This window comes from Harpegnathos saltator, unplaced genomic scaffold (assembly GCF_003227715.2).
Source record: "Harpegnathos saltator strain DR-91 unplaced genomic scaffold, Hsal_v8.6 scaffold36, whole genome shotgun sequence".
Classification (NCBI taxonomy): domain Eukaryota; kingdom Metazoa; phylum Arthropoda; class Insecta; order Hymenoptera; family Formicidae; genus Harpegnathos; species Harpegnathos saltator.
The window spans coordinates 130,382-143,851 of record NW_020230161.1 but is presented as its reverse complement, the minus strand read 5'-3'; the positions used below and the strand labels follow the sequence as shown (position 1 = coordinate 143,851).

The following is a 13,470-nucleotide window of genomic DNA, read 5'->3' as shown; positions in this document are numbered from 1 at the left end:
TACTCGGGGGTTTCTGAAGTTGCTGAACACGAATCCGGTATAACAAATACAAGACTCAAAATAACGGGTCTTACATGGTGAACATAATTATAGAAATGAACAAAGGCTGACTGTGCTTGAGAACCGAGCAACCTGACCGGTGTCAATCGAACCTTGCCGAACCTTGCCGTACATATCCGTCATAGCTCTGGCATTTCGAATTTCCGATAATAAATTTGCAATTAGCAACCTCGAATACCCTTAAATAACAAATTTCAAGCGAGTTCGGCTGATTTTGAAAAGTTCGTCCGCCATATTGTATCCGCCATTTTGAATTTTATATTTTTCACGCCGGATTTGTATTCAGCGACCATAAAAGAACTCCCCAGTAAGGGGTGTCACAAAATTATATTCATTAGAAAAGAAACGTGCGACAAAGGGTTAAATATTCCAAGAAACGCGTTGGTTCGGCTCACACAGACTTCTATATATAATACACTAGACTGCTAACTCCTATTGTTCTCCTTATGTATAAGTGTTGCCTATGTACGTGTAATACGCGAAGCAGATGCGCAAAATACGGACGCGATCCTAACCTTTCAAAGTGACATACGTATATGTAATCGCCGTTGCAATGAGACGTGTCCGAATGTGATACATGTTTTTAATATCAGTTATAATTAAGAAAAAAATACGTATCGCGAAAAATAATATTGGTAAAGTTACGGTAAGTAATAAAATACTCGTGTGTGTGTGTGTGTGTGTGTGTGTGCGCGCGTGATCATGGAAAATATATATATGGTATGTCAAATTATAAAATTTTGTTATTAAATTTTTATATAAATTGTAAATAAATACTCACAGAAAAACATGCCGAAACGGTAGCGCGCCTATAGAAGTATATAAAACTGTTTACTGCGCATCCCTTAGTCCGTATTCTGCGCAAATCGTACATACTTTTTGGCAACGGTTAAAGGGACGCAGTTAGCAGTCTAGTGTATTATACAGGGTGCTAAATTTCAAACAGATAAAAAATCTGGAAAACTATGAATGATATTAAAAAAAAAAGCTGAAACACGTGTTTCATGATTTCGAAGAGGAAACAAAATTATCGGCATTATCGGTCTTTTATTTGGAGGGCATTTTCAAGGTCAGTTGAAGGTCAACTTAATTTTTTTTACATACAAAGCCCAATTTTTTATTATATCTTCTTTTTCTACCAATTAATTTTAACAACTTTCTTTTGAAAAATTATTTTATTTGCCTAATATTTTTTGAGATATTTAAGGAAAACTTGATAACTTTTCCAATATTTAACTTGCGATATCTCGCTAATCATTTGCCGAAGGAAAAAATGGTACTAGACTTTTTTTACTTTGTTTAATCTCAAGAATATATTACTATAATATTGTGTCCTAACTTTTGTTAATTTAATAATTTTGAAATTTCCAAAGGTCGATAAGTTGACAAAGGTTAGGGCACTATTATAGTAATATTTTCTTGACAGTAAATAAAGTAAAAAGGTCTAATACTATTTTTTTCTTTCGACGAATAGTTAGCGAGATACCGTAAGTTAAATGATGAAAAAGTTACAAAGTTGTCCTTAAATATTTCAAAAAATATTAGGCAAATAAAAAAGTGTTTCGGACAAAAGTTGTTAAAATTAATTGGTAGAAAAAGAAGATGTAATAAAAAATTGGGCTTTCTATTTAAAAAAATTAAGTTGACCTTCAACTGACCTTGGAAATGCGCTCCAAAATAAAAAACTGATAATGCCATTCTCTTTCCCCTTCATGGAAATCATGGAACACGTGTTTTAGCTTTCCTTAATATCTTTCATACTCTTCGAGATTTTTTACCTATTACGTTCGAAATTTTGCACCCTCTATAGAAGTCTGTGGTTCGGCTGGAGCTTCGTCCGTACCGCATCGGCAAGTCAGCCTCGCTGGAACAGCGAACGTGAGCGCGTACAACGATGGATCTCGATGAGAGAGAGAGACCCGGCTGTGTCGCGGCTACGGATTCGCCAAGTTCCCGGCCGTCCTCGGCGGATCCTCTCTCCCAACGGCGACGTAACGAGCTCCGTCGCTCGCGTCGTCGCGGCGCGATGCTCCAAGTGGCCATAAATCGCGCCCTGCCGCGATAGGCGCGCCTATCATCTATCAAATTCTCGCGTTCGATCGTAGCGGCTCGCGTGACGCGGTCGGCGCGGAGTATGAAGAACGCGGCGGAATAAGTTGGCCGCGGGATTGCGTTGCGATATCGCGAACGGATCTCCGCGTTACGTGATGCAAAGGAGCGCGCCGCGCCGGCCGGTTGCCGACGTATCGCGTGTCCGATACGGCAGAGAAAAAAAGTCGGTTTATTATTCTATCCCCTCCCCCGCCACCGCGCGATCTTGCGTTATGAAAGACAGAGGAGCGTTGAATCGGCCGCTACATTAGAAACCGGGCCGGGAATGGACGACGTGACTCCTTGCGGAACTAGTCCGATGTTATCTGATACGAATCGAATCGAGCGAGCCGCGTTAACGAGCCTCGCCTCGGCTCTCTCGCGCGCGCTTCGGGAATGGCGCGGGGCTCACGCGAGCGTAACCGCGCGCGCGTTCCTCTCCCTTTCGCACCCCTCCTCTTGCGCTTCTTTCCCTCCCTTCCGCCGTCTCGCGTACGCGTACGCGCGCGCGGGCAGACGAGCGAGTGGAGAAGAAGAGCCCCCTCTCTCTCTCTCTCTCTCTCTCTCTCTCTCTTTCTCTCGCCACGTCTTGCGCCTCGCTCTCTTCCGGCCAGCGCTCTCTCGCGCACTTCGATGACCCTGATCTAATCGGTACTCATACTCACTGTTTACTTACTGAGCAACCCGCTTGTCGCCGCCCCATAACCGTAGCCGCTGTACGGCGCGCTCGAGTACTGGGAATACGCAGCGCTGTACGCGTAATCGCCACCACCTGGACAAAAGTCGACGATAAGCTGGTTAGCGCCGCCACTCTGGCGTGCGTCGCACGTTTAGCGTCTCTCAATGAATGAATGATTGGAAAACTGGAGGCCGAGTCAGGCTGACTCGGCGCTGGGCTGCTTGTCGGACTCGCGACGACCGCGCCGCGCTCGCCGCTGCTCAGCTGCTCAATGACGAAGGACGAGGAACGTCGGGCTTTAGCGATCAAACCCTACCAAACAGAGCCGGAGCCGGGGTGGAAGAACGACCGTTCGTTTTCCACTCGTCTCCCTCTTCTGGGGTGAAAGGGGGTCATCTTCTTCGCGACCACGTCGAGTTTCACGTTCGATTTTATTCGTATACCTTCTTTTTTTTTTACCCGACGGAGGACTGCCGTTCTCGCGTCGACTAAGGATAACACCGTCTTCCGCGGCGGTATCCTCCATTGGTACGCGTCGTCCCCGGGAAGAAGTGCCTACCTACCTACCTACGTTCGGGTAGCACCTGGAACCGGTAAATCAGCGCTCCGCGAGACAGAGCCCTGACTTACCCTCCGACTGTACCGGCTCCGGTTCAACCCCCCTCCCCCGGCTCAACGGAGGGTACACACACACGCGAGCGAGCGAGCGAGCGAGCGAGCGAGCGAGCGCGTGTCCTTGAGTACAGGGTGGTACGGTGATTAAGCAAGCTCTCTCTGGTTGGTGTACTCACCGGTAGCGTAGTGTCCGAAACTTGGTAGCATCGTCGAGTACGGCGGTATCGCAGAGGCTACCTGGGGCTGAGAAACTGGCGGCTGCAAGACCGTCAGTCCGGGATCCCCTCCGGAGGTATTGGGGGCCGCGGGGGTGGCGTTTGTCTCGTTCTGCAACGAAATCGGGGGACTTTGCTCGCCCCCACCGGCCCCCACCCCTACATACGATACTGCGACGGTACTGCTCTCTGCTATGGCCATGCACAACACAACACGACATTCGAGTCAAGCACTAGCTAACGATCAGCGCCTTACGTCTAAAGCTTAATTAAACTGTTTCGGTGGGGCTGGTACATACGGGGGAGCGGGAGCGGGGGCGAGGGAGGAGGAGCCGGGAGCGAGGAATTGCGCGAGTCCCGCGAGAATGCGACGGAATTGTCCGGCGCAATTGCCCGAGCCTTCCCCTTCTTTCTCTTCTTCGCTTCTTCTTCTTCTCCTTCTTCTTCTTCTTCTTCTTCTTCTTCTTCTTCTTCTTCTTCGAGCTTGCAAACGCCTTGGTTGCGCGTCGAGCAGGCGCTCTGGCAGAGCTCGTCTAGCCGAAGCTTTGACAACAGTTTTGAAGCCCGGGCTGCTCGTAAAGTACTCCCACTATCTTTCCGTTAATTTCGCCGTCATCGGAGAGAGGCATGCGAGAGCCTGAAGGGCCCGACCGAGCGTAAAAACGGCGCGCGATAAAGCGACCGAGGAGAAGGAAAACGTATGCCATTATCTTTTTGCCGCCGCCGCCGCCGCCGCCGCCGCCGCCGCGGAGAGAGAGAGCGGCTGCAACGCGCTCAACGCGTACAAGTCTTCGGCTCGTCGGACATAAAATAAGTAAGTGGCTATCGTGAGGTAATGGGTGAGGGATCCTCATGGGGAAGATACCGCGCCGCGCTTGATCCCGCGCGCGGCGAAGTTAACACCATGAACACACACTCGAGCCGTGCTGCGGTACACACTCGAGATGTGGACATATTAGCTGGACACGCGCGCATCCGAGAGAGAGACAGGCGTTCAAAATGCCGTATATATATATATATATATATATATATATATATATATATATGCCTCGGCGGAAGGAACAGGTGTACATGACTGGACGCGCGCGAGACCGTAAGAGAACTAAAGAGGTGGCGAACTCACCGGTGGTGTGGTAAGGAGACATGTTAGCCCCGTCCAATGTTTGGCTCAATTTTAGTTCTTGCATCGTCAGTGGCGCGAGCGGCGTCAAAGTACCACCTGCTATTAAGGGATCCCCATTTTTCCGTTATTGCGGTTCTCTCGTCGATCGTCGGCCGACGATCAAGGCGGAACGTGCGGAAGGACCGCGGGGGGAGGAGCGCGCGCGCGTTCCCGAGGACTCTCGCGACGGACCCTCGCGGACGTCGTTCTCGGCGTGAGAGAACGCGTCATCAGCGGTCGATTCCCCGCGATCGCGGATTGAATTCGCGCAGCTCGACGACAGAGTGCACACCCGAGCCGCGAGCCGGCGGAGAACGAGGAGCGGGGGGGGGGGGAGGGTGGCCGTCGCGATACTACTACATATTAACGGCGGGAGGGTAGCAAAGCGTGCGATCGACTTGGTGCGCGCTCTTAAGTCGTCCTTCAACAAAATCCTTCGATCCGCGCCGAAGATCCTCGATTGAATTTCATGAGATGAAGCCGCCGTTACACGCCTCGCTTCGTCCATTCCGAAAAGCAGCGATCGGGAGAATTCGCGGCGCGCCGCGGCGTGACCGAGTTGCTCGCAACACGTGCCACCGGAGAAAGTTCCGCTCGTGTGTTGTGTGTGCCGCGTTCGGCGGTTACTCTTCAATAGTGCCGGGCGCCGTCTGTGTACGTTCCGCCGTTGATCGACCGCCTTTAAACGGCGCAAGAAAGTGTAGAGAACGAGATGAAGAGAGTACAAGTGACGGAGAAGAGACAGATTGATTTAGAAACTGAGAGAGACAGACAGACAGACAGACAGACAGACAGAGAGAGAGAGAGAGAGAGAGAGAGAGAGAGAGAGAGAGAGTGAGTGAGAGAGAGAGAGAGAGAGCGTGATAACGTGAATGTGACGTGTACGTGATGTGGAGGTAAGCGAGAGAGAATCGAGTGAAAAAGAGATCCGCAACCAAGAAGAGATCCCGCGGAGAGATTGTCATTCTGACGGAGACTAAGAAGACAGACGCGGCTAAAGAGAAAATGATGAGAGAGAAAGAGAGAGATATTCCCCGAAGCTGAAAACCCCCCCGAACCACCGTGTGGAACCTTCCGCCACCTCTTCTGCCGCTGCTCGGCACACAGCTCATGCATTATTAAAGCCATGTATTTAGCCGATATGGGTATGCAAAGCAAGACGTAAGCCGCAATAATAAGCGTACTGGGAAGAGGCGCGGGTCCAGAGGAGGAAGAGAGACAGACAGACAGACAGACAGAGAGAGAGAGAGAGAGAGAGAGAGAGGAACTGAGCGTGAGAAAGATAGAGAGTGAGTGACAGAAAAAGAGAGAGAGAGAGAGAGAGAGAGAGAGAGAGAGAGAGAGAGAGAGAAAGGGGGTGAGGATACGAAGGTGGATGGCAGGTCGGAGGAAAAGGACTCGGTATATGACATTACGTACAAGAGGTTGTGGTGCACACACTGTCCGGGATTTCCGTGCGAGGGGAGAAACGACAGAGAGAAAAAGAGAGGGAGGGAGAGAGAGAGAGAGAGAGAGAGAGAGAGAGAGAGAGAGAGAGAGAGAGAGAGAGAGAGAGAGAGAGAGAGAGAGAGAGAGAGAGAGAGAGAGAGAGAGAGAGAGAGAGGGGGCGAGGGTGACGGGTTTCGGCGGAGGGCGAAGAGAGAAGGAACGCGAGCGCGCTCACCTATGGTGCCCCCTATGGGCGGGGTGTAGAGATGGGGAGTTTGCGCTTGCGTCATCGTGCTGATGGTGCCCAGGGAGTCGTAGAGCTCGGCGGAGGTGGCAATAGCGTTCCCGGGGAATCCGCCGTGTTCGTAGTAACCGCCGCCACCTCCGCCGCCGCCTCTGCAGCACCGCCGGCGCCGCCGCCGCTGCCGGCACCGCGCCGGTGCCGCCGCCGGCGCCGCCACCGCCGCCGCCTCCACCGCCTCCGCCACCTCCACCGCCGCCGCCGCCGCCTCCTCCAGCGCCGTTCGTGCCGCCGGTTGCGCCGCCGCCGCCGCCGCCGCCGCCGCCGCCGCCGCCGAGCTCGCTCAGGAACTTGTGCTCGTCCTTGATGCTCCATTTACTCGACCACAGCTGCAACAGACCGGCGGAAGCTGAAGTCGAAGTTCGCGAGTTGGAGGGACATCCGAGAACAAGCGGCAAGATTGACTTGGGTGTTGTAGCTACGGGCCGATTCGGTCCCGCGATTACCGTAACGGCTGCTCGCCGGAGTTATGGAGATTCTACGGAACTTTGCGTCGCTTTTGATTGATTACGGCGCTCTCATTGAGACGCGCTCTCCGGGGATTTCCTCTCTCGGCGACAACCTCGGGCTCGATTATTCGCGCGGCGCGAATCAACGCGGCCGGTTGAGCGCGACTAAACAGCAAGTCGTCTCGCAAATTACGCGGGAGTGTACAACTTGCCTCACTTCTTCCCTTTTGTCTCACCTTTTCTCACCGCTCGCTCTCACTCCCTCCGCGCGTCGTCGCATACTCACGTTCGAGTACAGCTGATCGCCGTTGTAGTTGCTTCTCTGCCTCTTCAGGTCGTTCTCGGCGTGGTCGTTGAGGTCGCGATTGTCGTCTGGAACCGACGGAAGCTTGGCGTGAAAATCGCGACTCAAATTGCGAAGGGCTCTTCGTCGCGAGATCGCTCGGCGAAAATGGAGACGGCCTGCATTTCCGCCGGGCGATTCGCGCCGCACATGTCGCATGGTCGCATCTCGGATTTGATAATCCGAGGAAGGACGCGAGAGGCAAAATGGATCGCCCATGGCGACCGCGCTGCTGCTGCACGCTCGCACGTACGGCACCCACACGTATTACCCGCGAATCAAGACACAAATTAAACGTGGCCGGCCGAAACTAAATTGAATCTGTCGAGTGGACTGGACGCGCGCGACGCGGCGCGGCGCGGCGCGGCGCGGCTCGCGCGCGTAGACGCCGTATGGCATTGATAGATAGAGAAACAATTTCGATTCCATTATATGTCTTTATTATCTCCCGGCCGTCCCGGCGGTTTAATATAGGAACAGGCACGTGGGACAAGAGTGTCGTTATTCCGGTGTGCCGCGGGTTGACGCGCGGGGGTGCAACGCGCAGCGAGGTCGAGGATGGAACCGACCGGTGAGAGAACCCCACACACACACACACACACACACACACACACACACACACACACACACACATGGCAAAAGTGGACGAGGAGAAGCGGCGAAGGGGACAGAAAGAGAGAGAGAGAGAGAGAGAGAGAGTACGGACAGAGCAACGTCGCTGGTGGGGGCGGGGGGGGAGGGGGGCGTATGGTCCAACGTTCGGGGTATCTCGAATAATTAAATGACCGTCCGAGGGCGGGGCGGGCGGGGGTGCGCCGAGCTAGCATAGGGCTCGTTAAACCTCCCTGTCAAGTTGTGATTGTCCGGCCGGCCGAGCGACGGTCCCGACCATTCGAGCGGCAGGGTTTGTTCCCGGAGCGCTATAAAACCCTCGTTTCAAACACGCCGCACACCGGCGCGCCCGCTGGCCCGTGCTGCCGCGCGCTCTACCCTCTCTCGGTGCCGCTCGAATTTTACGATTCGATCGGCCGAGTTAATCGCGACCGCGCCGCGCCGCGTACGCGAGAGACCGGCTACGTAGAGTTGCAGCACGGTTTTACTGGACTTTAGGGCGGGTTACGCTGCTCTCTCTCTCTCTCTCTCTCTCTCTCACTCTCTCTCTCTCTCTCTCTCTCTCTCTCTCTCTCACTCTCTCTCTCTCTCTCTCTCTCGGCTGTTCCACCTTGCAGATCGCAGATGGGGCTTATGCGAGTCGGATTGCGAGCGATGAGTTGGTCAAATCGGCAGCGGCGGCGGAGGCTATCGGCCGACGAGCAGTCGGACTCGGCCTTTTTACCGCGCGCGCGGCTCGCGCTGTTCACGTGCGGTCGTCCTTGTTTTTATTCGCGGACACGCGCCACCGAGCGCGTCCCTCGCCGGGATATTTTTAAACGCGGACATTGTTGCCCCACGTGGACGTTCATACGGAGGAGAGTTGACGCGGCCGGCTCGCCGGAGATTCGAGCAACTCGGGTAACCCACTTCCTCCCTGGAGTCGCGCCTCCTGGTGGGCCTCGCGCTGCTGGAATGTTCACTCGTCGGTAAATCCGTCTTTGAATTCGTAAGCCGCATCGAGCGTTATATTACGCAGATTCGAAGGCAAGACATGAGAGAGAGAGAGAGAGAGAGAGAGAGAGAGAGAGAGAGAGAGAGAGCTCTTTCCGCTACCCCGCTTTTTTCCGCAGGAATCAAGCCGTGCCTCATTGAGGCGACATTCGCGCAGGCTTGGCGCTCCCGTCGCGCCGCGCCGCGCCGCGCCGGTCGTCGACTCTTTCGCGTATGACAGCGAATGAATTATGTCGCGCGGAAGAGGAAGGTCAGCGCGCGCGCGGCCCCCCTCTCGAAAAAGAGCAGTAAGTCGAATAATTCGATTGATGCTCGGGAGAGCAAAGCACGCGCGCGTTCTCTCCCGCTCTCTCTCTCTCTCTCTCTCTCTCTTTCTCTCTCTCTCTCCCTCTCTCTCTCTCTCTCCCTCCCTCTCTCTCTCTCTCTCTCTCTCTCTCTCTCTCTCTCTCTCTCGCCGTGTATCTCTATTCCCGTCTCCATCTCGCTCCCTCGCTCGCGTTATTCGAAAGCAATTGAGTCAATGTTAAGCAATACAATACACGGGTAATAATGGACTTTGGGGCGAATCTGGCGTGTCCCCTACGTCCGAGGGATACATACATACATACATACATACATACATACATACATACATACATACATACATACATATAGGGTGGGACACTAGGCGGACTCTGGGATTCTGCATGGGGCAAAAGCGCGCAGATGTAACGCGACAACAAACAGCCCCGATAGATTGCAATGCTTCCCTCGAGAGGCCGTTCGTAAATTCGTAATAAGCTCCGAGGACTTTTGGGCGCGGGTATGTCTTGGCTCGTTCGTCGAGGGCATCAATAATAGCCGACGGCGCGCCGGGACCGCTCCGATTTTTCCCGGCCGACGAGCCTCAAATCTCGCGGAGCACGTCCGTGTGCGATCGCTTACTTCGCCCCGAGTTACTTCCTCCATTCTCTTCCCCCCCCCCCTCTCTCTCTCTCTCTGCCTCTTCCTTTTTCCTCCTCTCCTCAGTCTTCTCCCGTCTCCTTGTTCGCAGAGACCTCGCCGACACGTATCCTCAGTACGCATCGCCTAACGAGATAATTGACCGGAGCGAGCACAGAGAGAGAGAGAGAGAGAGAGAGAGAGAGAGAGAGGGAAGAGCCGTGCATTCTCCTCGGGGCGGCTCGTGCCTGAGCTGGTAGTTGCGCGCAACGGCATTTCCATCGCCGGCGAGTCCGAGAGATGGGATCGATCGGGTTATCCGTGTAACAGAGTTTTTCGAGCGGCTCTCTCTCTCTCTCTCTCTCTCTCTCCCCGGCCTGCGGCGTTTCATTAAATTTCAGCACTTGCGGCCGCGGCTTGAACGCGCTCGCGACGCTCGGTCGATTTTGACGTTCCCGGACGGGCGGACGGAGGAGCGCTCGCTCGCTCGCTCGCTCGCTCGCTCGCTCGGATGTACGCCGCGCCGCGTGTACGTCGGCGCGCTGCTGCGCTCGTTGAAATTCCAGACAGTTAGGAGAGGAGAGGAGAGAGCTATATACGCCACGCGCGCGCGGTACGTACGTATACCGCCGATGATCTCCCCGGAGGATAGGGAGGCTAATGTGTCGTCGGGGCCGCGCGCGCGCGCGCGCGCGCGCGCGCGAGATAGAAGCCGCCTGTGGTCTGTGAAGTTTATAATCTAATACGTCCGCCCCTCCGCGCGCGCGCGCAAAACATTGAGTGCTCTCGCCGCGGATGCGACCGCTTTTGCGGCCGCGTATCGCCGCTCTCATAATCCGATTATATTGAATTACCCGGGTACCCATCGGCAGCGCGGCGCGCAGAGCCGCGCGTATGCGAGTCGATATATCCACGCCGCGCGATACGCGGAATTTTGATCGCGGCATATACGAGCCGCCTGACGATGACGTGCGAATCCCTCGCGCGGGTCGTCTCGCGAGCGACCGCGAGAAAAAGTCCGAGTCGCCGGTCGAGGGAGACCGGCGAGCGACTCGCGCGTTGCTCGCTGATTGCTCGAGCTGAAGCTGCCATTTTGCCAACAACTGCGGGGGCTTTTTAGTGGAGTAAGAAAGACACCCTTGGCGCCAATGCTCCAGTGGTGTTCTCTTGTTTCTTTTCAATTAATCGCTGGAAGCCCACTGCAAGAACTGGGAGATTCCGCCTTAAGCGGACGACTCGACTCGATTTTGCGCGAGATTTTGCGTGAGATCATCAGGACGATACCGAGTGGCTGTAAAATCGCGAGCGAGTTCCCCACCCCTCCTCCCCATTGTTTTGCACCTCGTAAAACGAGCGAGCGAACCGCGGGGCTCTCGAAATCCCGGGGCGAGCGCTCTTCTGCGCTCTCGAGAACGCGCCGCCGCCGTCGGTCGCGTGGCGCCGCAGCACGTGTCAGGAATATTTCGGGCCGCGTTATTCACGCAACGACAGCAGAATGAATCGCAGCACGTGCTGGCCGACGTTTGACTGATAACCTTGCTGTGTGTGTGGCTAATCTTGGTTCGCTCGGGGTAACGTGCGCGACGGCCGCGATCTCTCCGCCGCGAATGAGAGCCAGCGGGAAACGTCCGCGCGAGTCATTACGCCTTCGCCCGCGCCAGTGTGTGTGTGTGTGTGTGGGTTTCGCTTCTGCATCGCCCGCTCGGCCCTACGCATCAACCCTTTGAGCGCCGGCCGACGCGACAGCTCTGGAGGAATTTTGGCGAAAATTATTAGGGGCAAGTCTTTTCGTATCTCAAAGCATTCAATTTCCGTGGTTATATAGTGTGTACGGGTCCTTAATTTTAATTAAGAGAGAATTAATTTAAGTTTCAGCTTAGTTTCAACAATATTTCTTTACTGTGTGTGTGTGTCAACTTTCATGAACCCCTTGACATATAATGACGTCAAGAACTGTCTCCGGCGGACGCCGAGAATCGTGCGTCGATTCTGTTTTCTTTCGAATGCTCAGGGTTCTCCCCCCTTCTCAACGGTACCGGATTGAATATTGCAGAAGATACGCTGTGTAATTTGTCCCTTCCTAATTATCCGACACGTGGCAGACCGCCGCAAAATGAGTGCCCAACTCGGCTGCAGGCAAAACATTGGGCACATTTCCCTGAATACCTTTCCCGTATACCTTCGACCAGTAAAGAGGAGCATCCTGCGAAGAGATGCCATGTGTGCGTAAAAAATAATATAAGAAGCGAAACAACTTGGCGGTGCGAAAAGTGTCCAGTTCCTTTACATATTCCAAAATGTTTTGAAACGTATCATACTCTGCAGAACTACGAATTTATTATTTTATTGTGTTACTTAATTATTGTCCATTAACACGATATATCAACCTGATTAAACGTTATATAACAAGGCAAATTTCAAAATAAAATGTTCCGTTTCTAAGCTTACACATGGCTGTTCAGTTCAGTTGAGCCGAATTAAATAGTATTCTTCAAACGCATCAAATTTCGCTTTATTTCTATGTCACGAGGTTAAGATCAAACTTATTCTTGGAAAGCGGCAGCGTTCGAGTCAGAACCCGCGAAGAACACGGAAGAACGAAACGGCCTTGATAGCAGCCCTCCTACGGAGGAAAGACGCAAAATGTTGGACGAAACGGCCAACGTAATTTTTTCACTCGCTACGCAGTGACCAACGCGATCGCTCCAACGAGGCGGACTGATCGCGGCTGAATTTCGAGCTAGACCCGAACTTTCCGGTTGAATCTGAAACGTCCGCGCGGCTCAAGCGCGAGACTCGCGCTTAAAATTTCAATACCTCGCAAGCGCAAGAGCGACTCTTGCTCGGAGCAACGACGTTGCTGCGAGCAAGAAGCGACGTCGCGGCGCGCGCTCTCTCTTCCATTGGCTGCCAAGGAGGGCGCAAGCAAAGGGTTAATTACTCGAGAGACCATTGTAAGAAAGCGTCTACTTTGTATTTCGCACGCACGGGCCGAACAGTCACGTCCGACGAGATACGCGTCCGTCATTACGTCCGTAATCGAATGTCTCCCTCCGTTCTCCCCCAGCCACTCCGGCTGTCTCTCAATGGACGTCACAATCGAGCGGAGTATAATTCGCGGCTCTTTGTCCCGCCGGGTAAATAAGCCGGCGAAAATTCGGGAGAGACCCCCTCCCCCCCGCCGCTCACGCCGCGCCGCGACGAGACAATGAGCGCGCGCGAGCAAATTGACTCGGACGGCTCTCGCGCGACGTCACCGCGCCGGTATTAACGTCTGAGTTTTCGTGAAATTGTTCAACTTCTCCATTGTCTCGGCGGCCCGCCTCCGTGTAAACCGACGGAACTCGCGGCGATTCGCCGGGCCGTGACGGCGATGCAAATGTCGCCGTATTTCTTGCTCGGCGAACTTACATCGCGTCTCTCGCGAGCTCTCATAAACGACGTCGCCGTCGCCGTCGCGCGCGACTCTCCTGCGCTCACAATTACGCTCTCTCTCTCTCTCTCTCTCTCTCGAATCGGGCGTTTTTATCCGCCCTTATCATCACTCTCAACGATACCGTCCTTCTCCTCGTCCCGCCCGTCCCGCCTCGCCCCCGCCTCG

General features: G+C 53.9%; 1 protein-coding gene across 1 annotated transcript in view; it reads right to left on the bottom strand.

Annotated features, from left to right (window-relative positions):
* Positions 1–13,470, bottom strand: part of sv (paired box protein shaven) — a 142,981-nt gene that overhangs the window by 2,005 nt on the left and 127,506 nt on the right. Inside the window, exons 6-11 of the mRNA XM_025300373.1 lie at positions 7,287–7,372; positions 6,709–6,880; positions 6,486–6,644; positions 4,784–4,882; positions 3,622–3,852; positions 2,828–2,923 (exon numbers count right to left, since the gene is read on the bottom strand). Coding sequence (XP_025156158.1) covers positions 2,828–2,923; positions 3,622–3,852; positions 4,784–4,882; positions 6,486–6,644; positions 6,709–6,880; positions 7,287–7,372 — 843 coding nt within the window. The remainder of the gene's footprint in view (positions 1–2,827; positions 2,924–3,621; positions 3,853–4,783; positions 4,883–6,485; positions 6,645–6,708; positions 6,881–7,286; positions 7,373–13,470) is intronic.